We start from the raw sequence: 27281 nt of genomic DNA on the forward strand, positions 1-27281 counted from the left end.
CCTATCTGATTGGCTGGCTGCAGTAATCCTTGAAGGTGGGTGCCCCTCCCGCGCAGCATCAGCACCAGGACACGCAGGCTTTGCCGCATCCTCCACGCGCGTCTGCCGTGCCTTTTCGTCACATGACGAAGTGTCGGTTTACAAACACTAGGCATTCCTTTCTTTTGCCTCTATGGTGAAGGAGAGAGAATGGAGGGATGGGGTGATGGTGAACGGGAAAGAGAAGAATGATCATCAGCAAGGCTCTTTGACTTGGGAAACGGATGTGTGTGAAACTGGAACCGATCGCTTGAGGTGTGTGTGTGTGTGACGTATAATTCGGTGCAGTGAGGTAGATGTCCAGGATATACACGAGCAGAACGGGAGGCCCGCGTGACTGCTGCAGGGAAGAGAGAAGAGGACAGAGGGGGTTGAGTTTGTGTGGTCCACCGCAAAACTCCCACGGAGTCAAAAGATGGAAAGAAGAGGCATAGCAAATGAAAACAGCACAAACGTGCCGACGGCTCAAGGGGGATGGACTTTCTATAATTTATTTACGTTTACTTTCGACGGATTTAAGTAATTTCTTAACCTGAACGGTTTGCCGACCGGACCGATTAAGATCTGATCAAGAGCTATCTCTCTCATCCTTCGGATAGGTCCGGTAGTCGGACCTTCGTGAGGACAGGACAACTCGGGCCTTGTTTCGATGCTTGTTCCTCGTCACCTTGACAAGATCCAGACCCACTCACCGACCTACGCAATGCACGTCGTTTCTCATTACCGTCGAAACAACGGGATATCTGGTGCTTAATAACGGGTGCTGCTACAGGACTGCGGCCTCTGGGCTCCGCCCACCGCCCACCGCAATGCTATGGGCCTTGGGAGGTAGAGATATGGAGAGAAAAGAACAGAGGAACGGAGCTGTGTGTCGTAAATGCATTCAGGTTCTCAATGATTAGCCCTAGGTATTTTTTCTTATTTTTCTCCTTACGTGAACATGTTGAAGATTGTCTGGGGTGCAGATGTAATAGGACATATACACTCTGCTAAGCAGCTATTGCTGTTTTCATATGCTAAATAGCCCAGTCTTCTGAGTTGAGAGTTTTTGGAAACCGCACTGTGGCGTGTCAGGATCGAACCTTGGGGATTATTGCACAACGGGTTTTGTCATCCTGCCAATTGACAACGCAGGGCCAAAGTGAAAAGGGGGTGATTTTTTAAAAAGCAACCAACTCTCCATCTCTCTTACACACTCTCTCTCTCTCTCTCTCTCACACACACACACACACACACACACACACACACACACACACACACACACACACACACACACAGGCTCACCACTCTCCACACATACACAGGCTCACCACTCTCCACACATACACAGGCTCACCACTCTCCACACATACACAGGCTCACCACTCTCCACACATACACAGGCTCACCACTCTCCACACATACACAGGCTCACCACTCTCCACACATACACAGGCTCACCACTCTCCACACATACACAGGCTCACCACTCTCCACACATACACAGGCTCACCACTCTCCACACATACACAGGCTCACCACTCTCCACACACACCAGCCATGCCATCCCCGTCAGACTCCAGCAGTGTAGTGTCAGCCTCTGGGTCTCGGGGCTGGTCAGATAGCTGCCGGGGCATGTCTGGCCGTCAGGGTGGGGCCAAACTGCTGCTGTACCTGGGGCTGTGCCACCTGGGCCTGGGGGCCATGGTCCTGGCCTTCTCCTTCACCAGCATGGCCTTCACATCCTCAGCCCGCGTCCGACAGTCCTGCCCCTTCTGGGCCGGCTTCTTTGTGAGTATCCTGTGGGAGCATCTCTAAACGGGCTGAATCACTACCTTTCCTTCATCTGCACTGACAAGGAGGGACTATCCTGGAGACCTAAATATCATGTTTAGCAGGATAATCATAAGTCCATTATGCAATGGAGGAACGTGATCGTAATTCAAAAAAATAGATTTACGGTTTACAGATGTGGGACCTTCATTTGATCACTATTTCACAAGCAAGGAATAAGGCCTTTAAGAAATGTAAGAACTCTCAAGAGCAGCATGATTTTGTCCTATATAAACATCACAGAAATGAAGCACAGAGCAGGATGGATGAAGCTAAGAGGGGTTACTTTGCTGAGAAAATAATTGAAAACAAAAATGACCCTAAAAAGCTTTGGAAATCATTTAAGGAACTAGGCTGTAGTAGCACTACCAAAAACAAACTAAACAGTATTGGACTGAACATCAAAGAGGAGGTGGTATATGAAAAAGCAGAGGTTGCCAATGAATTCTACTCTGTTTTTACTTCTGTTGGCAGCAAGCTGGTTAGCAAGCTGCCCACCAGTTCTGGTTTGTATGGAAGAAACCAAGTCGAGAAGTATTATGTAGAGTTAGGGGTTCAGCCAAACTCTTTCTTTTGCAAAGGTAGAAACAGCCAAAATATTCAGTACGCTGGCAGAGCTTAAATGCTCCAAAGCCACAGGCCTGGATAATATTCCTGCAAGGTTTCTAATAGATTCTGCTGAGCAAATTGGCCCTTGTATTACGCATATTGTTAATCTCTCTCTTGAACAAGGCACCTTTCCCAGGGACATGAAACAAGCTAAAGTTATACCTCTGTATAAGAAGGGGATAAAGTCTGACCCTGGGAGTTATAGACCTGTATCTATCCTCTGTATAAGAAGGGGATAAAGTCTGACCCTGGGAGTTATAGACCTGTATTTATCCTCTGTATAAGAAGGGGATAAAGTCTGACCCTGGGAGTTATAGACCTGTATTTATCCTCTGTATAAGAAGGGGATAAAGTCTGACCCTGGGAGTTATAGACCTGTATCTATCCTCTGTATAAGAAGGGGATAAAGTCTGACCCTGGGAGTTATAGACCTGTATCTATCCTCTGTATAAGAAGGGGATAAAGTCTGACCCTGGGAGTTATAGGCCTGTATTTATCCTCTGTATAAGAAGGGGATAAAGTCTGACCCTGGGAGTTATAGGCCTGTATTTATCCTCTGTATAAGAAGGGGATAAAGTCTGACCCTGGGAATTATAGGCCTGTATCTATCCTCTGTATAAGAAGGGGATAAAGTCTGACCCTGGGAATTATAGGCCTGTATCTATCCTCTGTATAAGAAGGGGATAAAGTCTGACCCTGGGAGTTATAGACCTGTATTTATCCTCTGTATAAGAAGGGGATAAAGTCTGACCCTGGGAATTATAGGCCTGTATCTATCCTCTGTATAAGAAGGGGATAAAGTCTGACCCTGGGAATTATAGGCCTGTATCTATCCTCTGTATAAGAAGGGGATAAAGTCTGACCCTGGGAGTTATAGGCCTGTATTTATCCTCTGTATAAGAAGGGGATAAAATCTGACCCTGGGCCTGTATCTATCCTCAGTGTAACATCAAAGATCCTGGACAGAATTGTACATGAGCAAATGTTTGAATATGTTAACAAACAGGGTCTAATGTATGATTTTCAGTGAAGTTTTAGAAAAACATACTCCACTGATTCATGTCTACTTTACTTGACTGACTTCATCAGGAAAAAGATTGATGAGGGAAATCTGTGTGGAATGGTACTGCTTGACCTAAGGCCTTTGATACAGTCTCCAAACTGGAGGCACTGGGGTTAAGCAGTATCCCTATAGGCTGGGTAAAGTCCTATTTATCAGGAAGGGAGCAAGTAATAGATGTTAATGGTTCACTGTCTCAGGCAAAACCAATGAGTTGTGGCGTTCCGCAGGGGAGCGGAACACCTCTGCTGTTTTTATTGTATGTTAATGATATGAAAGATGCTTGTTCTTGCTGTCTTTTTCTTAATGCGGATGACTCTACACTTCTGGTGTCTCACAAAAGTAAAACTATGTTGGAGAGCACCTGACCAGGTGTTGCTGATGTGTGCTTACAGATTCAGGAGGAATGCTGGGAAAGGTACTTACTTGTATACTGGAGCCGCAGAATGGAATGAGTTGCCTCTGCCCATAAAAACAACGTCTTCTCTGGACAGCTTTAAACATAAAGTAAAAATATGTTTGATGTCCTCTGTGCCCATATAAGTAACCCCTATGATGTAACTGGAATGACGAGATAGATGTTCTTCTTTGTTTTTGTTTTATTATTTCACTGCCATACTGTGTTTAACTGTGTTGGATCTTGTCTAGCCATCTTGTCTCAAGAGGACCACAATGGAAATAAGTCCCAGACTTTATTGTGTGTTATCCTCAATGATTTTATTCATGTGCATGTATGGCATTTAAGTTTTATGTGTTCTTGTTTTTTTAAATGGTCGAATTAATAAACTAAACTAAACTAAACTTCATGCTAAGCATAAAATGCAAACCTGTAGTGTATTTGAGTTTTTCCACTTTGAAATTTCTGGCTTGATTTGCCCCTAACTGAAAATGTATCAACCCCTACAAAAATATACGCAAATTATAATTCACATAATAATTCACATTTCCTTTTTGCGGCAGGATTATTGTCCAAACTGCACCGAACTGTCTCAAATGAAGATCCTACATCTGAATGTGAAACTCACCCCTGAAAAGACAGAAGGCTGTTTTATAGGTGAAAGTAATATGGAGAATGTCTCTGTCAGATGGAGATGGAGTGCAGATGGAGGAAAGGATTCATGGAGAAGAAACCTCTTCAGAATATTGAAATGATTCCATATTTCCTGGCTGTGGTTGATTGTGTTCAGATATTATATTTGATGAATGTATTTTCCTTACTGTAATTTGTGTGTTGTTCTTAGGTTGTGGCATCAGGGTTAGTTGGACTTATCTCATGGAGAAGACCACTCACTCTTGTGGTGAGTAGTACACAAGTGTCTATTTATATGTCTATGGTGTGTGTGTGTGTGTGTGTTTGTGCGTGTGTGTGTGTATGTTTGTGAGTGTGTATGTAACTGACCAACCTGCTACCTGATTGAAACACCATTCATCTGCACACCGAGCCCACCGAGCTACAGCCTATAGGCAGCGAGAACAAGTAGTTAGGTCACAGGCAAGGTTACTCATCCCATGTGTAGTTCTCTGACCCCCTGCGTGTCCTCCCCATGTCTCCCTCTCCAGGTGTCCCTCTTCATGCTGCTGTCTGCTGTGTGTGTCATCCTTAGTCTGGCTGGATCCATGCTCTCCTGTCAGAACGCACAGATGGTCAAGTCACTCCTCACCTGCCAGGTATGTAGGGAAAGGGGAAATGGGTTGCACCACTGAATGCATTCAACCAAAATGTGTCTTCCGCATATAACCCAACCCATCTGAATCAGAGAGGGGCACACAGCCCTGTGGAGAGTAGGTGTGTGTGTGTGGGGGGGGGGGATGTGTGCGTGTTAATTCTCGGTGTGTGTTTTGCAGGTGGAGAATGGGTTGTGTGTGTGTTGCGCCCCAACACACTCCTGCTCTATAAACGAGGAGGAGACCCTGGTACTCTACCTAAACGCAGACTGCCACTCTGTCAGACATCAGCTCAAGGTGTGTGTTTTATGACAGCTTAGTGTGTGTGTTTAATGACAGCTCAGTGTGTGTGTTTAATGACAGCTCAGTGTGTGTGTGTTTAATGACAGCCCAGTGTGTGTGTGTGTGTGTTTAATGACAGCTCAGTGTGTGTGTTTTATGACAGCTCAGTGTGTGTGTGTTTAATGACAGCTCAATGTGTGTGTGTGTTTTATGACAGCTCAGTGTGTGTTTGTTTTATGACAGCTCAGTGTGTGTTTAATGACAGCTCAGTGTGTGTGTGTTTAGTGACAGCTCAATGTGTCTTTGTGTTTAATGACAGCTCAGTGTGTGTCTGTGTTTAATGACAGTTCAGTGTGTGTCTGTGTTTAATGACAGCTCAATGTGTGTGTGTTTTATGACAGCTCAGTGTGTGTGTGTGTGTGTGTGTGTGTGTGTGTGTGTGTGTGTGTTTAATGACAGCACAGTGTGTGTGTGTGTGTGTGTTTAATGACAGCTCAGTGTGTGTGTTTAATGACAGCTCAATGTGTCTTTAATGACAGCTCAGTGTGTGTGTTTAATGACAGCTCAGTGTGTGTGTGTTTTATGACAGCTCAGTGTGTGTGTGTGTTTAATGACAGCTCAGTGTGTGTGTGTGTGTTTAATGACAGCTCAGTGTGTGTGTGTGTTTTATGACAGCTCAGTGTGTGTGTTTAATGACAGCTCAGTGTGTGTGTGTGCTTTATGACAGATCAGTGTGTGTGTGTGTTTAATGACAGCTCAGTGTGTGTGTGTGTGTGTTTTATGACAGCTCAGTGTGTGTGTTTCATGACAGCTCAGTGTGCGTGTGTGTGTTTAATGACATCTCAGTGTGTGTGTGTGTGTGTGTGTGTGTGTGTGTGTGTGTGTGTGTGTGTGTGTGTGTGTGTGTGTGTGTTTTTATGACAGCTCAGTGTGTGTGTTTAATGACAGCTCAGTGTGTGTGTGTGTGTTTTATGACAGCTCAGTGTGTGTGTTTAATGGCAGCTCAGTGTGTGTGTTTAATGACAGCTCAGTGTGTGTGTTTAATGGCAGTGTGTGGCGTCTATATTCTCTGAGAGTATGTGGGCTACATTTTCTGATGTCGACAATCATTTTTGCAGATGACGTAAGCAGAGCATAATATAATAGCCAAGGCACATGATGCACGCTGCAGTATGTATAAATTATTACAAACAGGAACCAAACTGCTCCTAACTGCCCTGGCTGTGTGTTACATGCTGATCTCCCCTCCTCTGTTCCAGGACCTGTGTGTTACATGCTGATCTCCCCTCCTTTGTTCCAGGACCTGTTGTTCAGTGCTTGTGGTCTGAGTGTCCTCTTCTCTGTTCCAGGACCTGTTGTTCAGTGCTTGTGGTCTGAGTGTCCTCTTCTCTGTTCCAGGACCTGTTGTTCAGTGCTTGTGGTCTGAGTGTCCTCTTCTCTGTTCCAGGACGTGTTGTTCAATGCTTGTGGTCTGAGTGTCCTCTTCTCTGTTCCAGGACCTGTTGTTCAGTGCTTGTGGTCTGAGTGTCCTCTTCTATGTTCCAGGACCTGTTGTTCAGTGCTTGTGGTCTGAGTGTCCTCTTCTCTGTTCCAGGACCTGTTGTTCAGTGCTTGTGGTCTGAGTGTCCTCTTCTCTGTTCCAGGACCTGTTGTTCAGTGCTTGTGGTCTGAGTGTCCTCTTCTCTGTTCCAGGACGTGTTGTTCAGTGCTTGTGGTCTGAGTGTCCTCTTCTCTGTTCCAGGACCTGTTGTTCAGTGCTTGTGGTCTGAGTGTCCTCTTCTATGTTCCAGGACCTGTTGTTCAGTGCTTGTGGTCTGAGTGTCCTCTTCTCTGTTCCAGGACCTGTTGTTCAGTGCTTGTGGTCTGAGTGTCCTCTTCTCTGTTCCAGGACCTGTTGTTCAGTGCTTGTGGTCTGAGTGTCCTCTTCTCTGTTCCAGGACCTGTTGTTCAGTGCTTGTGGTCTGAGTGTCCTCTTCTCTGTTCCAGGACCTGTTGTTCAGTGCTTGTGGTCTGAGTGTCCTCTTCTCTGTTCCAGGACCTGTTGTTCAGTGCTTGGGGTCTGAGTGTCCTCTTCTCTGTTCCAGGACCTGTTGTTCAGTGCTTGTGGTCTGAGTGTCCTCTTCTCTGTTCCAGGACCTGTTGTTCAGTGCTTGTGGTCTGAGTATTCTCTCTACCATCATCTGTACTCTCTCTACTGTCACCTGTAGTATACACATCTTCTCCCTGGACCTAGTGCACTTGGTGAGTCCACACACACGCGCACACACACACACACACACACACACACACACACACACACACACACACACACACACACACACACACACACACACACACACACACACACACACACACACACACGCACACACAGACACACACACAATATTGTCTTTATCCATCCCTTTTGATTTCTACCCTCCTCTATCTCTGTTTGTTTCTCTCTAGCTCGCCCCGCACCGCTCTCGCTCTGTCAACCCAGAATGCACCACTCCTCAGGATGCCTTCCTGACCAACATCATGGACTTTGAGGAGTTTGTCCCGCCCATCCCTCCGCCCCCCTACTACCCCCCTGAATACACCTGCAGCTCTGAGACAGACGCACAGAGGTAATAACACACACACAGGTAGGCTGAAGGTTAGAGCGTTGGGGTTGCTGGTTCGAATACCGGACCTGACAGGGTGAGAAATATGTAGCTGTGCCCTTGAGCATTGCACTTAACCCTAATTGCTCCAGGACCGCTGGACAGAACTCCAGAACTCAGTCAAACCACCAAAACACTTCATCTCACCTCCAGAACTCAGTCAAACCACCAAAACACTTCATCTCACCTCCAGAACTCAGTCAAACCACCAAAACACTTCATCTCACCTCCAGAACTCAGTCAAACCACCAAAACACTTCATCTCACCTCCAGAACTCAGTCAAACCACCAAAACACTTCATCTCACCTCCAGAACTCAGTCAAACCACCAAAACACTTCATACATGTCTCAAAATAAGCTCATTCGACCAGAACACTGACAACAATTCTCAGTCAGAAAGCGTACAGTACATTGTCACTCATAACACACTGACCTAAATAACACTAACAGGGAACATTACATAAATGAGGAACATTTCTTTGAAGTTTGAATGAATTTTCATGTAAATCAATATTTCATTATAGAATAAGAATAACACCTTTTCACTTTATTGACTGTACTAAAGTATATGGAACAAGAATGAATCAGAAATGCAGCAATTTGCTTCAATAACCTTAATTTTTTCTATATCTGTGCATATAAGTAATTTACTGTTGAAATAACAAATTCCATAAATTCAAGGGCTGCAATAAAAATTACAAAGAAACATCATCATCATGTCTAGTATAACACTCATACTGTACAGTACTGTGATGGTTCTAGTTCTTATCATGTCTAGTATAACACTCATACTGTACAGCACTGTGAGGGTTCTAGTTCTCATCATCATGTCTAGTATAACACTCATACTGTACAGTACTGTGAGGGTTCTAGTTCTCATCAACATGTATAGTAAAACACTCATACTGTACAGTACTGTGATGGTTCTAGTTCTTATCATGTCTAGTATAACACTCATACTGTACAGTACTGTGAGGGTTCTAGTTCTCATCATCATGTCTAGTATAACACTCATACTGTACAGTACTGTGAGGGTTCTAGTTCTCATCAACATGTATAGTATAACACTCATACTGTATAGTACTGTGAGGGTTCTAGTTCTCATCAACATGTATAGTATAACACTCATACTGTACAGTACTGTGAGGGTTCTAGTTCTCATCAACATGTATAGTATAACACTCATACTGTACAGTACTGTGAGGGTTCTAGTTCTCATCAACATGTATAGTATAATCACTCATCCTGTACAGTACTGTGAGGGTTCTAGTTCTCATCAACATGTATAGTATAACACTCATACTGTACAGTACTGTGAGGGTTCTAGTTCTCATCAACATGTATAGTATAACACTCATACTGTACAGTACTGTGAGGGTTCTAGTTCTCATCAACATGTATAGTATAACCACTCATCCTGTACAGTACTGTGAGGGTTCTAGTTCTCATCAACATGTATAGTATAACACTCATACTGTACAGTACTGTGATGGTTCTAGTTCTCATCAACATGTATAATATAATCACTCATACTGTACAGTACTGTGAGGGTTCTAGTTCTCATCAACATGTATAGTATAATCACTCATACTGTACAGTACTGTGAGGGTTCTAGTTCTCATCAACATGTCTAGTATAACACTCATACTGTACAGTACTGTGAGGGTTCTAGTTCTCATCAACATGTATAGTATAATCACTCATCCTGTACAGTACTGTGATGGTTCTAGTTCTCATCAACATGTCTAGTATAATCACTCATATTGTACAGTACTGTGAGGGTTCTAGTTCTCATCAACATGTATAGTATAATCACTCATATTGTACAGTACTGTGAGGGTTCTAGTTCTCATCAACATGTATAGTATAATCACTCATCCTGTACAGTACTGTGATGGTTCTAGTTCTCATCAACATGTCTAGTATAATCACTCATATTGTACAGTACTGTGAGGGTTCTAGTTCTCATCAACATGTATAGTATAATCACTCATCCTGTACAGTACTGTGATGGTTCTAGTTCTCATCAACATGTATAGTATAACACTCATACTGTACAGTACTGTGAGGGTTCTAGTTCTCATCAACATGTCTAGTATAACACTCATACTGTACAGTACTGTGAGGGTTCTAGTTCTCATCAACATGTATAGTATAACACTCATACTGTACAGTACTGTGAGGGTTCTAGTTCTCATCAACATGTCTAGTATAACACTCATACTGTACAGTACTGTGAGGGTTCTAGTTCTCATCAACATGTATAGTATAACACTCATACTGTACAGTACTGTGAGGGTTCTAGTTCTCATCAACATGTATAGTATAACACTCATACTGTACAGTACTGTGAGGGTTCTAGTTCTCATCAACATGTCTAGTATAACACTCATACTGTACAGTACTGTGAGGGTTCTAGTTCTCATCATGTCTAGTATAACACTCATACTGTACAGTACTGTGAGGGTTCTAGTTCTCATCAACATGTCTAGTATAACACTCATACTGTACAGTACTGTGAGGGTTCTAGTTCTCATCAACATGTATAATATAATCACTCATCCTGTACAGTACTGTGAGGGTTCTAGTTCTCATCAACATGTCTAGTATAACCACTCATCCTGTACAGTACTGTGATGGTTCTAGTTCTCATCAACATGTATAGTATAACACTCATACGATACAGTACTGTGAGGGTTCTAGTTCTCATCAACATGTCTAGTATAATCACTCATACTGTACAGTACTGTGAGGGTTCTAGTTCTCATCAACATGTCTAGTATAACACTCATACTGTACAGTACTGTGAGGGTTCTAGTTCTCATCAACATGTATAGTATAACACTCATACTGTACAGTACTGTGAGGGTTCTAGTTCTCATCAACATGTCTAGTATAACACTCATACTGTACAGTACTGTGAGGGTTCTAGTTCTCATCAACATGTCTAGTATAACACTCATACTGTACAGTACTGTGAGGGTTCTAGTTCTCATCAACATGTCTAGTATAACACTCATACTGTACAGTACTGTGAGGGTTCTAGTTCTCATCAACATGTATAGTATAACACTCATACTGTACAGTACTGTGAGGGTTCTAGTTCTTATCATGTCTAGTATAACACTCATACTGTACAGTACTGTGAGGGTTCTAGTTCTCATCATGTCTAGTATAACACTCATACTGTACAGTACTGTGAGGGTTCTAGTTCTTATCATGTCTAGTATAATCACTCATACTGTACAGTACTGTGAGGGTTCTAGTTCTCATCAACATGTCTAGTATAACACTCATACTGTACAGTACTGTGAGGGTTCTAGTTCTCATCAACATGTATAGTATAACACTCATACTGTACAGTACTGTGAGGGTTCTAGTTCTCATCAACATGTCTAGTATAACACTCATACTGTACAGTACTGTGAGGGTTCTAGTTCTCATCAACATGTCTAGTATAACACTCATACTGTACAGTACTGTGAGGGTTCTAGTTCTCATCAACATGTCTAGTATAACACTCATACTGTACAGTACTGTGAGGGTTCTAGTTCTCATCAACATGTATAGTATAACACTCATACTGTACAGTACTGTGAGGGTTCTAGTTCTCATCAACATGTCTAGTATAATCACTCATACTGTACAGTACTGTGAGGGTTCTAGTTCTCATCAACATGTATAGTATAACACTCATACTGTACAGTACTGTGAGGGTTCTAGTTCTCATCAACATGTATAGTATAACACTCATACTGTACAGTACTGTGAGGGTTCTAGTTCTCATCAACATGTCTAGTATAACACTCATACTGTACAGTACTGTGAGGGTTCTAGTTCCCATCAACATGTCTAGTATAACACTCATACTGTACAGTACTGTGAGGGTTCTAGTTCTCATCAACATGTATAGTATAACACTCATACTGTACAGTACTGTGAGGGTTCTAGTTCTCATCAACATGTATAGTATAACACTCATACTGTACAGTACTGTGAGGGTTCTAGTTCTTATCATGTCTAGTATAACACTCATACTGTACAGTACTGTGAGGGTTCTAGTTCTCATCATGTCTAGTATAACACTCATACTGTACAGTACTGTGAGGGTTCTAGTTCTTATCATGTCTAGTATAACACTCATACTGTACAGTACTGTGAGGGTTCTAGTTCTCATCATGTCTAGTATAACACTCATACTGTACAGTACTGTGAGGGTTCTAGTTCTTATCATGTCTAGTATAACACTCATACTGTACAGTACTGTGAGGGTTCTAGTTCTCATCAACATGTCTAGTATAACACTCATACTGTACAGTACTGTGAGGATTCTAGTTCTCATCAACATGTGTAGTATAACACTCATACTGTACAGTACTGTGAGGGTTCTAGTTCTCATCAACATGTCTAGTATAACACTCATACTGTACAGTACTGTGAGGGTTCTAGTTCTCATCATGTCTAGTATAACACTCATACTGTATAGTACTGTGAGGGTTCTAGTTCTTATCATGTCTAGTATAACACTCATACTGTACAGTACTGTGAGGGTTCCAGTTCTCATCAACATGTCTAGTATAACACTCATACTGTACAGTACTGTGAGGGTTCTAGTTCTCATCATGTCTAGTATAACCACTCATCCTGTAGAGTACTGTGATGGTTCTAGTTCTCATCAACATGTCTAGTATAACACTCATACTGTACAGTACTGTGAGGGTTCTAGTTCTCATCATGTCTAGTATAACCACTCATCCTGTACAGTACTGTGAGGGTTCTAGTTCTCATCAACATGTCTAGTATAACACTCATCCTGTACAGTACTGTGAGGGTTCTAGTTCTCATCAACATGTCTAGTATAACACTCATACTGTACAGTACTGTGTGGGTTCTAGTTCTCATCATGTCTAGTATAACCACTCATCCTGTACAGTACTGTGAGGGTTCTAGTTCTCATCAACATGTCTAGTATAACACTCATACTGTACAGCACTGTGAGGGTTCTAGTTCTCATCAACATGTCTAGTATAACCACTCATCCTGTAGAGTACTGTGATGGTTCTAGTTCTCATCATCATGTCTAGTATAACACTCATACTGTACAGTACTGTGAGGGTTCTAGTTCTCATCATGTCTAGTATAATCACTCATACTGTACAGTACTGTGAGGGTTCTAGTTCTCATCAACATGTCTAGTATAACACTCATACTGTACAGCACTGTGAGGGTTCTAGTTCTCATCAACATGTCTAGTATAATCACTCATACTGTACAGTACTGTGAGGGTTCTAGTTCTCATCAACATATATAGTATAACACTCATACTGTACAGTACTGGAGAGAGGGAGAACTAGAACCCTCACGGTACCTTACAGTATCAACATGTCTAGTATTATCACTCATACTGTACAGTACTGGAGAGAGGGAGAACTAGAACCCTCACGGTACATTACAGTATCAACATGAAAACAATTAAAAATTATTCACAGTTTGATCCAAATACATTTCTGTGTCACTGACTGTGTGAAGAGTTTTGACAATGTGACTTCAGTTTTGACCAATGCATGTTAGCAATTGGGGAAAAAACTGTAAACACGTGTGTGCAACAGGACAGATATATATACACTGCTCAAAAAAATAAAGGGAACACTAAAATAACACATCCTAGATCTGAATGAATGAAATATTCTTATTAAATACTTTTTTCTTTACATAGTTGAATGTGCTGACAACAAAATCACACACAAATTATCAATGGAAATCAAATGTATCAACCCATGGAGGTCTGGATTTGGAGTCACACTCAAAATTAATGTGGAAAAAACCACACTACAGGCTGATCCAACTTTGATGTAATGTCCTTAAAACAAGTCAAAATGAGGCTCAGTAGTGTGTGGCCTCCACGTGCCTGTATGACCTCCCTACAACGCCTGGGCATGTTCCTGATGAGGTGGCGGATGGTCTCCTGAGGGATCTCCTCCCAGACCTGGACTAAAGCATCCGCCAACTCCTGGACAATTGGTGGTGTAACGTGGCGTTGTTGGATGGAGCGAGACATGATGTCCCAGATGTGCTCAATTGGATTCAGGTCTGGGGAACGGGCAGGCCAGTCCATAGCATCAATGCCTTCCTCTTGCAGGAACTGCTGACACACTCCAGCCACATGAGGTCTAGCATTGTCTTGCATTAGGAGGAACCCAGGGCCAACCGCACCAGCATATGGTCTCACAAGGGGTCTGAGGATCTCATCTCGGTACCTAATGGCAGTCAGGCTAACTCTGGCGAGCACATGGAGGGCTGTGCGGCCCCCCAAAGAAATGCCACCCCACACCATGACTGACCCACCGCCAAACCGGTCATGCTGGAGGATGTTGCAGGCAGCAGAACGTTCTCCACAGCATCTCCAGACTCTGTCACGTCTGTCTCATGTGCTCATGTGAACACTCATACTCATACTGAACACTCATAGGGCGCCAATGGCAAATTTGCCAATCTTGGTGTTCTCTGGCAAATGCCAAACGTCCTGGACGGTGTTGGGCTGTAAGCACAACCCCCACCTGTGGACGTCGGGCCCTCATACCACCCTCATGGAGTCTGTTTCTGACCGTTTGAGCAGACACATGCACATTTGTGGCTTGCTGGAGGTTATTTTGCAGGGCTCTGCCAGTGCTCCTCCTGCTCCTCCTTGCACAAAGGCGGAGGTAGCGGTCCTGCTGCTGGGTTGTTGCCCTCCTACGGCCTACTTCACGTCTCCTGATGTACTGGCCTGTCTCCTGGTAGTGCCTCCATGCTCTGGACACTACGCTGACAGACACAGCAAACCTTCTTGCCACAGCTCGCATTGATGTGCCATCCTGGATGAGCTGCACTACCTGAGCCACTTGTGTGGGTTGTAGACTCCGTCTCATGCTACCACTAGAGTGAAAGCACCGCCAGCATTCAAAAGTGACCAAAACATCAGCCAGGAAGCATAGGAACTGAGAAGTGGTCTGTGGTCACCACCTGCAGAACCACTCCTTTATTGGGTGTCTTGCTAACTGCCTATAATTCTCACCTGTCTATTCCATTTGCACAACAGAATGTGAAATTTATTGTCAATCAGGGTTGCTTCCTAAGTGGACAGTTTGATTTCACAGAAGTGTGATTGACTTGGAGTTACATTGTGTTGTTTAAGTGTTCCCTTTATTTTTTTGAGCAGTGTATACTTATTAAACACACACTCTAGCATTTGTAAATAGCCAATAAAATCAGTCTTCATTGTTTGTCTGTGTGTCTACATGTCCTCAGTATCACCTATAACGGGTCGATGGAGAGTCCAGTTCCTCTGTACCCCACTGACTGTCCCCCTCCTTACGAATTAGTGATGGGACAGAGAGCAGCTAGCCAGGTCAGTGGGGGAATCTGGACATGTTTGCTGGTGTGTGTGTGTGTGTGTGTGTGTGTGTGTGTGTGTGTGTGTGTGTGTGTGTGTGTGTGTGTGTGTGTGTGTGTGTGTGTGTGTGTGTGTGTGTGTGTGTGTGTGTGTGTGTGTGTGTGTGTGTGTGTGAAAGAGAGAGAGAAAGCGAAGCAGGAATACAGGACAATTGTCTCTGTGTGTTTGTTTGTGTGTGCATGCGGGTGTGTGTGTCTATTAAACACATGTGCTGTGTGGTTGTCTTTAGGCCACGGTGTTTGACAGCCATGGGAATGAGCTGTCTGGAGAGAGGGCCACATCCACTGCCTTCAGCGGAGAGGGTCAGAGTCACACATGCTACGTTCTGTTCACTTCAGCTCTGTTATTCATGTTTTTACCAGTCTGGTATTGAAAGGAGAGTTTCATGAAGGGCCCATTTACTCTGGTTCTTTACCTACAGTTGAAGTCAGAAGTTGACATACACCTTAGCCAAATACATTTAAACTCAGTTTTTCACAGTTCTTGACATTTAATCCTAGTAAAAAAAAAAATCTGAGGTTTTGGCTGATTTCTTTTGATTTTCCCATGATGTCAAGCAAAGAAGCACTGAATTTGAAGGTAGGCCTTGTAATACATCCACAGGTACACCTCCAATAGCCTATCAGTAGCTTCTAAAGCCATGACATAATTTTCTGGAATTTTCGAAGCTGTTTAAAGGCACAGTCAACTTAGTGTATGTAAATGTCTGACTCACTGGAATTGTGATACAGTGAATTATAAGTGAAATAATATGTTTGTAAACAATTGTTGGAAAAATTACTTGTGTCATCCACAAAGTAGATGTCCTAACTGACTTGCCAAAACTATAGTTTGTTAACCAGAAATTTGTGGAGAGGTTAAAAAACTAGTTTTAATGACTCCAACCTAAGTGTATGTAAACTTCCGACTTCAACTGTAAACAGGCAACACTGCCAATTCATAAATTTAGCATAATATAAACAAGTAAATGAACCGTCTCCCTCCCTCCCTCCAGTCTCCATGGACAGTGGTTCTCTGTTGATGTCGGAGATCATTGACATCCCAGACGACTCCTCACCTTCAGAGGACTTCTGCCTCGTGGGGGTCAGGGCTAGGGGGGAGAGAGGGAGCACCGGGGGAGTGGAGGAGGGAGACGGGGGAGAAGGAGGGGAGTATGTGAGCTTCCGTGGTCCCCCTCCCCAAGCCCTGGAGAGTCCCCTGGTAGAGAGTCCCCTGGTGGGCCCCAGGGCCAGGCGATGCTACAGAGGAGAGAGGTCCAACTCCTGCTCCTCATCTAGCACTGCTACAGCTACATACAGGTAAATACAAGGACAATCACACACACAGTTCACAGCCACTTTCTTGCAGCTCCTTCTCAAAAGAGAACAACACTCCCCCTCCCCTATCTTTGCAGGTCTCCAGTGTTGAGGCGACAGGCTATGTTGGCCAGTAGTTGTTCCCAGTTGGAGCTGCTAGGAGGCGCCACCTCTCACCAGCACTCCTCTATCCTAGAGAAACGAGTCGGACCTTGCACCCCTTTACGACGCAGTTCTGCCTCTGCCTCTGCAGCTCCTCCCACTTCCTCAGCTGTCAATCAGCAGGGTGGTCACGGCAACGGCGTACCCCTCCCCCTACAGCCGTTGTACTTGCGTCGTCAGGGCGGAAGGAGCGAGAGGGGGGATAGTGACGGGCTTCTGCCCCTAGTGAGGTCACACAGCGAGCCTGGCCTCAGCTCTTCTGCTGATACAGGTGGGTACACACTAGAGGTCGACCGATTAATCGGAATGGCCGATTAATTAGGGCCGATTTCAAGTTTTCATAACAATCTGATTTTTTGGGGGGACTTTATTTAATTTTTATTTAACTAGGCAAGTCAGTTAAGAACACATTCTTATTTTCAATGACGGTCTAGGAACAGTGGGTTAACTGCCTTGTTCAGGGGCAGAACGACAGATTTTTACCTTGTCAGCTCAGGGATTCAGTCTTGCAACCTTAGGGTTAACTAGTCCAACACTCTAACGTCCTGCCTCACGAGGAGCCCACCTGTTCCGCAAATGCAGTAAGAAGCCAAGGTAAGTTGCTAGCTAGCATTAAACTTAATCAATCAGAATCACTTGTTATATCTACACATGGTTGATGATATTACTAGTTCATCTAGCGTGTCTTGCGTTGCATATAATCGATGCAGTGCGCATTCGCAAAAAAGGACTGTCGTTGCTCCAACGTGTACCTAACCATAAACACCAATGCCTTTCTTAAAATCAATACACAGAAGTATATATTTTTAAACCTGCATATTTAGCAAAAAGTAATCCAGGTTAGCAGGCAATATTAACCAGGTGAAATTGTGTCATGTCTCTTGCGCTCATTGCACGCAGAGTCAGTGTATATGCAACAGTTTGGGCTGCCTGGCTCGTGGCGAACTAATTTGCCAGAGTTTTAGGTAATTATGACATAACATTGAAGGTTGTGCAATGTAACAAGAATATTTAGACTTAGTGAGGCCATCTGTTAGATAAAATACGGAACTGTTCCGTATTACACTGAAAGAATAAACGTCTTGTTTTCGAGATGGTAGTTTCCAGATTCAACCATATTAATGACCTGAGGCTCGCATTTCTGTGTGTTATTATGTTATAATTAAGTCTATGATTTGGTAGAGCAGTCTGATTGAGCGATGGTAGGCACCAGCAGGCTCGTAAGCATTCATTCAAACAGCACTTTTGTGCGTTTTGCCAGCAGCTCTGCTGTTTAAGACTTCAAGCCTATCAACTCCCGAGATTAGGCTAGTGTAACTGATGTGAAATGGCTAGCTAGTTAGCGGGGTGCGCGCTAATAGCGTTTCAAACGTCACTCGCTCTGAGACTTGGAGTAGTTATTCCCCTTGCTCTGCAAGGGTAACGCTGCTTCGAGGGTGGCTGTTGTCGTTGTGTTGCTGGTTCGAGCCCAGGTAGGAACGAGGAGAGGGGCGGAAGCTATACTGTTACACTGGCAATACTAAAGTGCCTATAAGAACATCCAATAGTCAAAGGTATATGAAATACAAATCGTATAGAGAGAAATAGTCCTATAATTCCTAGAATAACTACAACCTAAAACTTCTTACCTGGGAATATTGAAGACTCGTGTTAAAAGGAACCACCAGCTTTCATATGTTCTCATGTTCTGAGCAAATCAAATCAAATCAAATTTTATTTGTCACATACACATGGTTAGCAGATGTTAATGCGAGTGTAGCGAAATGCTTGTGCTTCTAGTTCCGACAATGCAGTAATAACCAACAAGTAATCTAACTAACAATTCCTAAACTACTGTCTTATACACAGTGTAAGGGGATAAAGAATATGTACATAAGGATATATGAATGAGTGATGGTACAGAGCAGCATAGGCAAGATACAGTAGATGGTATCGAGTACAGTATATACATATGAGATGAGTATGTAAACAAAGTGGCATAGTTAAAGTGGCTAGTGATACATGTATTACATAAGGATGCAGTCGATGAAATAGAGTACAGTATATACGTATGCATATGAGATGAATAATGTAGGGTAAGTAACATTATATAGGGTAGCATTGTTTAAAGTGGGTAGTGATATATTTACATCATTTCCCATCAATTCCCATTATTAAAGTGGCTGGAGTTGAGTCAGTGTCAGTGTGTTGGCAGCAGCCACTCAATGTTAGTGGTGGCTGTTTAACAGTCTGATGGCCTTGAGATAGAAGCTGTTTTTCAGTCTCTCGGTCCCAGCTTTGATGCACCTGTACTGACCTCGCCTTCTGGATGATAGCGGGGTGAACAGGCAGTGGCTCGGGTGGTTGATGTCCTTGATGATCTTTATGGCCTTCCTGTAACATCGGGTGGTGTAGGTGTCCTGGAGGGCAGGTAGTTTGCCCCCGGTGATGCGTTGTGCAGACCTCACTACCCTCTGGAGAGCCTTACGGTTGAGGGTGGAGCAGTTGCCGTACCAGGCGGTGATACAGCCCGCCAGGATGCTCTCGATTGTGCATCTGTAGAAGTTTGTGAGTGCTTTTGGTAACAAGCCGAATTTCTTCAGCCTCCTGAGGTTGAAGAGGCGCTGCTGCGCCTTCTTCACGATGCTGTCTGTGTGAGTGGACCAATTCAGTTTGTCTGTGATGTGTATGCCGAGGAACTTAAAACTTGCTACTCTCTCCACTACTGTTCCATCGATGTGGATAGGGGGGTGTTCCCTCTGCTGTTTCCTGAAGTCCACAAACATCTCCTTAGTTTTGTTGACGTTGAGTGTGAGGTTATTTTCCTGACACCACACTCCGAGGGCCCTCACCTCCTCCCTGTAGGCCGTCTCGTCGTTGTTGGTAATCAAGCCTACCACTGTTGTGTCGTCCGCAAACTTGATGATTGAGTTGGAGGCGTGCGTGGCCACGCAGTCGTGGGTGAACAGGGAGTACAGGAGAGGGCTCAGAACGCACCCTTGTGGGGCCCCAGTGTTGAGGATCAGCGGGGAGGAGATGTTGTTACCTACCCTCACCACCTGGGGGTGGCCCGTCAGGAAGTCCAGTACCCAGTTGCACAGGGCGGGCTCGAGACCCAGGGTCTGTAGTCGATGAACAGCATTCTCACATAGGTATTCCTCTTGTCCAGATGGGTTAGGGCAGTGTGCAATGTGGTTGAGATTGCATCGTCTGTGGACCTATTTGAGCGGTAAGCAAATTGGAGTGGGTCTAGGGTGTCAGGTAGGGTGGAGGTGATATGGTCCTTGACTAGTCTCTCAAAGCACTTCATGATGACGGAAGTGAGTGCTACGGGGCGGTAGTCGTTTAGCTCAGTTACCTTAGCTTTCTTGGGAACAGGAACAATGGTGGCCCTTTTGAAGCATGTGGGAACAGCAGACTGGTATAGGGATTGATTGAATATGTCCGTAAACACACCAGCCAGCTGGTCTGCGCATGCTCTGAGGGCGCGGCTGGGGATGCCGTCTGGGCCTGCAGCCTTGCGAGGGTTAACACGTTTAAATGTTTTACTCACCTCGGCTGCAGTGAAGGAGAGACCGCATTTTTCCGTTGCAGGCAGTGTCAGTGGCACTGTATTGTCCTCAAAGCGGGCAAAAAGTTATTTAGTCTGCCTGGGAGCAAGACATCCTGGTCCGTGACTGGGCTGGATTTCTTCCTGTAGTCCGTGATTGACTGTAGACCCTGCCACATGCCTCTTGTGTCTGAGCCGTTGAATTGGGATTCTACTTTGTCTCTGTACTGACGCTTAGCTTGTTTGATAGCCTTACGGAGGGAATAGCTGCATTGTTTGTATTCAGTCATGTTACCAGACACCTTGCCCTGATTGAAAGCAGTGGTTCGCGCTTTCAGTTTCACGCGAATGCTGCCATCAATCCAAGGTTTCTGGTTAGGGAATGTTTTAATCGTTGCTATGGGAACGACATCTTCAACGCACGTTCTAATGAACTCGCACACCGAATCAGCGTATTCGTCAATGTTGTTATTTGACGCAATACGAAACATGTCCCAGTCCACGTGATGGAAGCAGTCTTGGAGTGTGGAGTCAGCTTGGTCGGACCAGCGTTGGACAGACCTCAGCGTGGGAGCTTCTTTTTTAGTTTTTGTCTGTAGGCAGGTATCAGCAAAATGGAGTCGTGGTCAGCTTTTCCGAAAGGGGGCGGGGCAGGGCCTTATATGCGTCGCGGAAGTTAGAGTAACAGTGATCCAAGGTTTTTCCGCCCCTGGTTGCGCAATCGATATGCTGATAAAATTTAGGGAGTCTTGTTTTCAGATTAGCCTTGTTAAAATCCCCAACAACGATGAATGCAGCCTCCGGATAAATGGTTTCCAGTTTGCAAAGAGTTAAATAAAGTTCGTTCAGAGCCATCGATGTGTCTGCTTGGGGGGGGATATATACGGCTGTGATTATAATCGAAGGGAATTCTCTTGGTAGATAATGTGGTCTACATTTGATTGTGAGGAATTCTAAATCAGGTGAACAGAAGGATTTGAGTTCCTGTATGTTTCTTTCATCGCACCATGCCTCGTTAGCCATAAGGCATACACCCCCACCCCTCTTCTTACCAGAAAGGTGTTTGTATCTGTCGGCGCGATGCGTGGAGAAACCCGTTGGCTGCACCGCTTCGGATAGCGTCTCTCCAGTGAGCCATGTTTCCGTGAAGCACAGAACGTTACAGTCTCTGATGTCCCTCTGGAATGCTACCCTTGCTCGGATTTCATCAACCTTGTTGTCAAGAGACTGGACATTGGCAAGAAGAATGCTAGGAAGTGGGGCACGATGTGCCCGTCTCCGTAGTCTGACCAGAAGACCGCCACGTTTCCCTCTTTTTCGGAGTCGTTTTTTGGGTCGCTGCATGCGATCCATTCCGTTGTCCTGTTTGTAAGGCAGAACACAGGATCCGCGTCGCGAAAAACATATTCTTGGTCGTACTGATGGTGACGCTGATCTTATATACAGTAGTTCTTCTCGGCTGTATGTAATGAAACCTAAGATGACCTGGGGTACTAATGTAAGAAATAACACGTAAAAAACAAAAAACTGCATAGTTTCCTAGGAACGCGAAGCGAGGCGGCCATCTCTGTCGGCGCCGGAAGTAAAAAATTTAAAAATTTAAATTTTTTAAAAAAAACAGCAAGGAACTTTCTGACTTTCTTCTCCAACACTTTGTTTTTGCATTATTTAAACCAAATTGAACATGTTTCATTGTTTATTTTAGGCTAAATTAAAATAAGTGTTCATTCAGTATTGTTGTAATTGTCATTATTACAAAAAAACAAAACTACAAATCGTCCGATTAATCGGTATCGGGTTTTTTGGTCCTCCAATAATCGGTATCGGTATCGCCGTTGAAGTCATAATCGGTCGACCTCTAGTACAAGCACACAACACACATGTACAGACATCCAGTGTTAGTGATTTACAACTCACACTATGAACACACTATGAACACGCTATGAATACACTATGCAAGAAAGACATGGTGATAGTTTGCATTTCATATCTATATCATACCTCCCTTTCTCTGTCCCTCTCTCCTCCCTCCCTCCCTCCCTCTCTACTCTCTCCCTCCCTCTCTGCTCTCTCCCTCCCTCTCTGCTTTCTCCCTCCCTCTCTGCTCTCTCTCTCCCTCCCTCTCTCCTCTCTCCCTCCCTCTCTCCTCTCTCCCTCCCTCTCTGCTCTCTCCCTCCCTCTCTGCTCTCTCCCTCCCTCTCTGCTCTAGTTGACTTCAGTGGTGGCTCAGTGGGCAGTAAAGGAGTGAGGGAGGGCTCTCAGACCTCTACAAACACAGGTGAGAATCTAAAGGTTAGCGGTTAGAGAAGGCAGTATTGACCACCTTTGGGTAAGACACTACAGATTATAGTTTCTGTCTGTCTTCCCCAGGTCCGTCCTCCGAGGCATGCCTGCTACCCCGCTCCTCTCTGGTGCCCCCCTCAGCCCTCCTCCCCAGTAAGGGCAGTGTGAAGGCAGCCACCTTGGGGCGCAACTTGCCCCTCTCCAAAGGCCTCACCAACTCTCCCTTGCACCTGCCCAAAGAATACAACCGCTCTCTTGGGGACCTCAAGGTGTGTAATGGCTGAAAAAGACTAATAACAGCAGCCATAAACTCTGCAAAGATACTTATATCTAGAAATGAACATATTGTATGTAGAAAGATTATGCCAGGTCCTCATTTCTCATCCTCTCTCCTTTTCTTCCTGTCAGGTGACGAGGGGGTTGGTCGCTCGCTTCCTGCAGCGATCCAAACGGAACCTGGCGTCCGCCGCAGAGCATTCTGGGAACACGGGACAGGGTCAGAAAAGGAGAGGCGGGGTGGAGGGCAACGGGACAGGCCATCTCCCTTTAGAGCAGGTAACACACACTGACACATATACACACATACAGTAAATACACACACACTCACACACACATACAGACACACACACTCACACTAGTGTCTGTCTGTCTCAAGGTGTTACGTAACTCCTGGGGGGCCAGCCAGGGATCCCACCCACCACACCCTCATCACCGTGGTCACCACCACTCCCATAGCGACAGCCGCCACAACCGCCGTCATAGCAACCAACCCCCTGTGACGGAGGGGATCCACTTGCGCAGCTGCGGTGACTTAAGCTCCTCCTCCTCTGCGTCGCTATGGCGATTACTGACGGCCAACCCCCACGGGTCATCAGGGGCACTGTACACAGAGTCAGCCCTGTAAGAGGGGGAGGAAGGAGGAAAGATGGGAGGGGATGGGGAGGAAAAGGAGAGGAGGCAGAAAGTATACCCACACAGAGGAGAGTGGAGGCATGGTATGGTCTAATGAAGAAGAGATACAAAGGGAGGAGGAGAGGTGGAGGATGGTAGGATGAGTTAGACAGGGGAGAGGAAGGATGAAGGAACAGACTACTGACATATCCTGATGGGCGGTGGAAGGAGTCAGCACTATGAGGAGGGAACGACTGGACCTTTGCTACAGCCTTGTTCCAATACTTTCAACATGCATCCTACCGCTTTCCCTTCCTCCTTCCCCTTGGAGCCCTCCAATGCACCTGCGCCTGGCCTTCCTTTCCTGAACTTTGACCTCTCAACTAACCTCCTACCTTCAACCTCCACCTAGCCATACGGAACACAACTCTGGGATCTCTCTTTAACTTCAAGACTATAGAGGATGGAGAGAAGGAGTAGGATAATGAAGTTTCCCCTAGACTCTGAGCTATGGTCAGTTTAGTGTTTCTCCTCCTAATGGTTAAGGTTAGGATCAGTGGAGCATAAGCTGATCCTAGATCTGTGTCTAAGGTAAACACTTTTCTGGAGCTGTGAATATCACTCTTACACGAACCGCATACACTCATTAAACTGCTCACTCTTTTTCAAAACTCAAATGTACGTTCATTTGTCCAGCTCTTCATCCGGAGCGAAACTCACTTTAAGTGTTCATGGAACTCACCTTTTTGTCTTCCACTTGTGAAATGGTTAACCTTCCTTTTCTCCTGACGACACTGTAAAATGTACAGAAAAATGTACACTCGTTTTTCCCACTGACAGTGAAAGTTTAATGGCCTGTTAGTGTCGCCGTATGTTTACAAACTTACATCTTTATTAGTATTTTTTTGTGGTTCATTTTCTTGAGGTAAAATCAACATGTAATCCTCAACACCCCTTACCTAGTCCATCTCCAAACTGCCTTCAGAAGAAAGGTGCCTCAAACTCAAAACTCGCACACCATCTACCCCAAGCTCAAAACTAACCCACCATCTACCCCAAAACTCAAAACTAACACACCATCTACCCCAAACTCAAAACTAACCCACCATCTACCCCAAAACTCAAAACTAACACACCATCTACCCCAAACTCAAAACTAACACACCATCTACCCCAAGCTCAAAACTCACACACCATCGACCCCAAACTCAAAACTCACACACCATCTACCCCAAACTCAAAACTAACCCACCATCTACCCCAAAACTCAAAACTAACACACCATCTACCCCAAACTCAAAACTAACACACCATCTACCCCAAACTCAAAACTAACACACCATCTACCCCAAAACTCAAAACTAACACACCATGTACCCCAAACTCAAAACTAACACACCATCTACCCCAAACTCAAAACTCACACACCATCTACCCCAAACTCAAAACTCACACACCATCTACTCCAAACTCCAAACTCACACACCATCTACCCCAAACTCAAAACTCACACACCATCTACCCCAAACTCAAAACTCACACACCATCTACCCCAAACTCAAAACTAACACACCATCTACCCCAAAACTCAAAACTAACACACCATCTACCCCAAACTCAAAACTAACACACCATCTACCCCAAACTCAAAACGCACACACCATATTCCCCAAACTCAAAACTCACACACCATCTACCCCAAACTCAAAACTCACACACCATCTACCCCAAACTCAAAACTAACACACCATCTACCCCAAAACTCAAAACTAACACACCATCTACCCCAAACTCAAAACTAACACACCATCTACCCCAAACTCAAAACGCACACACCATCTACCCCAAACTCAAAACTCACACACCATCTACCCCAAACTCAAAACTCACACACCATCTACCCCAAACTCAAAACTGACTCTTATTACACCGGTCTAAGACATCATACTCCCAAACTCAGCATTTCCTGTCTCTGAGATGACCTTGGACATAGCGATTTGATTTGTAAGTTATGGTACAACCCCCCATAATGCACTCCAAATGAAACAGGAGCCTTGTTCAAATACTACAATTTCCCTCCCTGTGTATCAAATCCTACAAAATAACTAACCTCCCCTAAGAATGACTTTAGCTGCATGTTTTGGCAATGCTTCTTACTTTTCTCCCTTTCTCTCTCTCTCTCTTGCATCCAAAACCTAGTTGCTCTGAGCCTTTGGAAATGTGTTAATGTATAGTGAAGGGGATGGATCAATGTTGTGCTGTTGAACCCAGAGCCGTAGATATACTGGGTTCTAACTAACTATCATCCATGAACTCTGTGATGTGTCTGGCTCTGGCTGAACGGTTATGTCTGATCAATTACACCTCAGTATGATTCCCAAAGCACTAAAGAGATTCTTGCAATAAATGTACAGATACGTTTGTATAGATGTTGGGGATCAGATATTCAGAATGGTAGTTCCACCAAGACTTAGTGGGAACTATGGGAATCTGGATATTATAGTCTGATACTGGAGGTTGGTCGACATAAAGCGTGCAGAATTCTTAGAGGACATACTGTCTGGATTGGAATAGAAAGCTGGCTAACCTCAACCCAGTCAGACAAGAGTTATACACTCAATGGCGATATTGTGAAGACTTAAGTTTTGAATATACAAACAATTATGTATGTAAGTGATTTAAACACAACACACAGATACACACACGCGCACGCACACACACACACACACACACACACACACACACACACACACACACACACACACACACACACACACACACACACACACACACACACACACACACACACACACACACACACACACTCAAACACACACTCAAACACACAGAAGCACTGAGCTGTGTTAAAAATGTTGCTATAATTTCTACCTCCTATTTTGCACATTGTATAATTGTATGGCTTGAAGTGATAGAGCCTAACTGAATAAACATATTATTCTCTTCAAATATGATACATAAATGTTCTAATGCAAGAACTTTTAATGCAAGTCATGTATTTCAACATATTGAATAAATTATCCACAACATGAAAGTGTTCATGTGTGTAATGCGTTCAAAATGTGTAGCTAGGTTAAACATTTTATAGAAATGTGCTATTCCATTTTATTCTATTCTTATGGAACCACAGATTTAATGTTGCGTATTATATATTGTTTGATGTATTAGACTATTAGCCAAGAAACCTCTAACTCATGCTTGGGTTAAACCTCTAACTCATGCTTGGGTTAAACCTCTAACTCATGCTTGGGTTAAACCTCTAACTCATGATTGGGTTAAACTTCTAATTTATGACTGGGTTAAACCTCTAATTTATGATTGGGTTAAACCTCTAATTTATGATTGGGTTAAACCTCTAATTTATGATTGGGTTAAACCTCTAACTCATGATTGGGTTAAACCTCTAACTCATGATTGGGTTAAACCTCTAATTTATGATTGGGTTAAACCTCTAATTTATGATTGGGTTAAACCTCTAATTTATGATTGGGTTAAACCTCTAATTTATGATTGGGTTAAACCTCTAATTTATGATTGGGTTAAACCTCTAATTTATGATTG

At 44.1% G+C, this 27281-nt stretch overlaps 1 protein-coding gene across 2 annotated transcripts; it reads left to right on the top strand.

Moving 5' to 3' along the window:
• Positions 1-90: 90 nt before the first annotated feature.
• Positions 91-25347, top strand: LOC135521803 (protein ENTREP3-like). Of its 2 annotated transcripts, XM_064947540.1 has the most exons (15): positions 3233-4027; positions 4481-4574; positions 4762-4818; positions 5081-5188; positions 5366-5482; positions 7601-7708; positions 7913-8073; positions 15398-15497; positions 15772-15844; positions 16537-16840; positions 16936-17270; positions 22738-22806; positions 22899-23080; positions 23220-23366; positions 23467-25347. In XM_064947540.1, the coding sequence occupies exons 4-15, from the start codon at positions 5093-5095 to the stop codon at positions 23713-23715; spliced, it is 1941 nt and encodes a 646-aa protein (XP_064803612.1). In that variant the 5' UTR covers positions 3233-4027; positions 4481-4574; positions 4762-4818; positions 5081-5092; the 3' UTR covers positions 23716-25347. The 2 variants fall into 2 exon arrangements, with proteins under 2 accessions (XP_064803611.1, XP_064803612.1); XM_064947539.1 differs by lacking the exons at positions 3233-4027; positions 4481-4574 and adding an exon at positions 91-1809.
• The last annotated feature ends 1934 nt before the right edge of the window (positions 25348-27281 follow it).

The sequence above is a fragment of the Oncorhynchus masou genome, chromosome 30, assembly GCF_036934945.1.
Source record: "Oncorhynchus masou masou isolate Uvic2021 chromosome 30, UVic_Omas_1.1, whole genome shotgun sequence".
Classification (NCBI taxonomy): domain Eukaryota; kingdom Metazoa; phylum Chordata; class Actinopteri; order Salmoniformes; family Salmonidae; genus Oncorhynchus; species Oncorhynchus masou.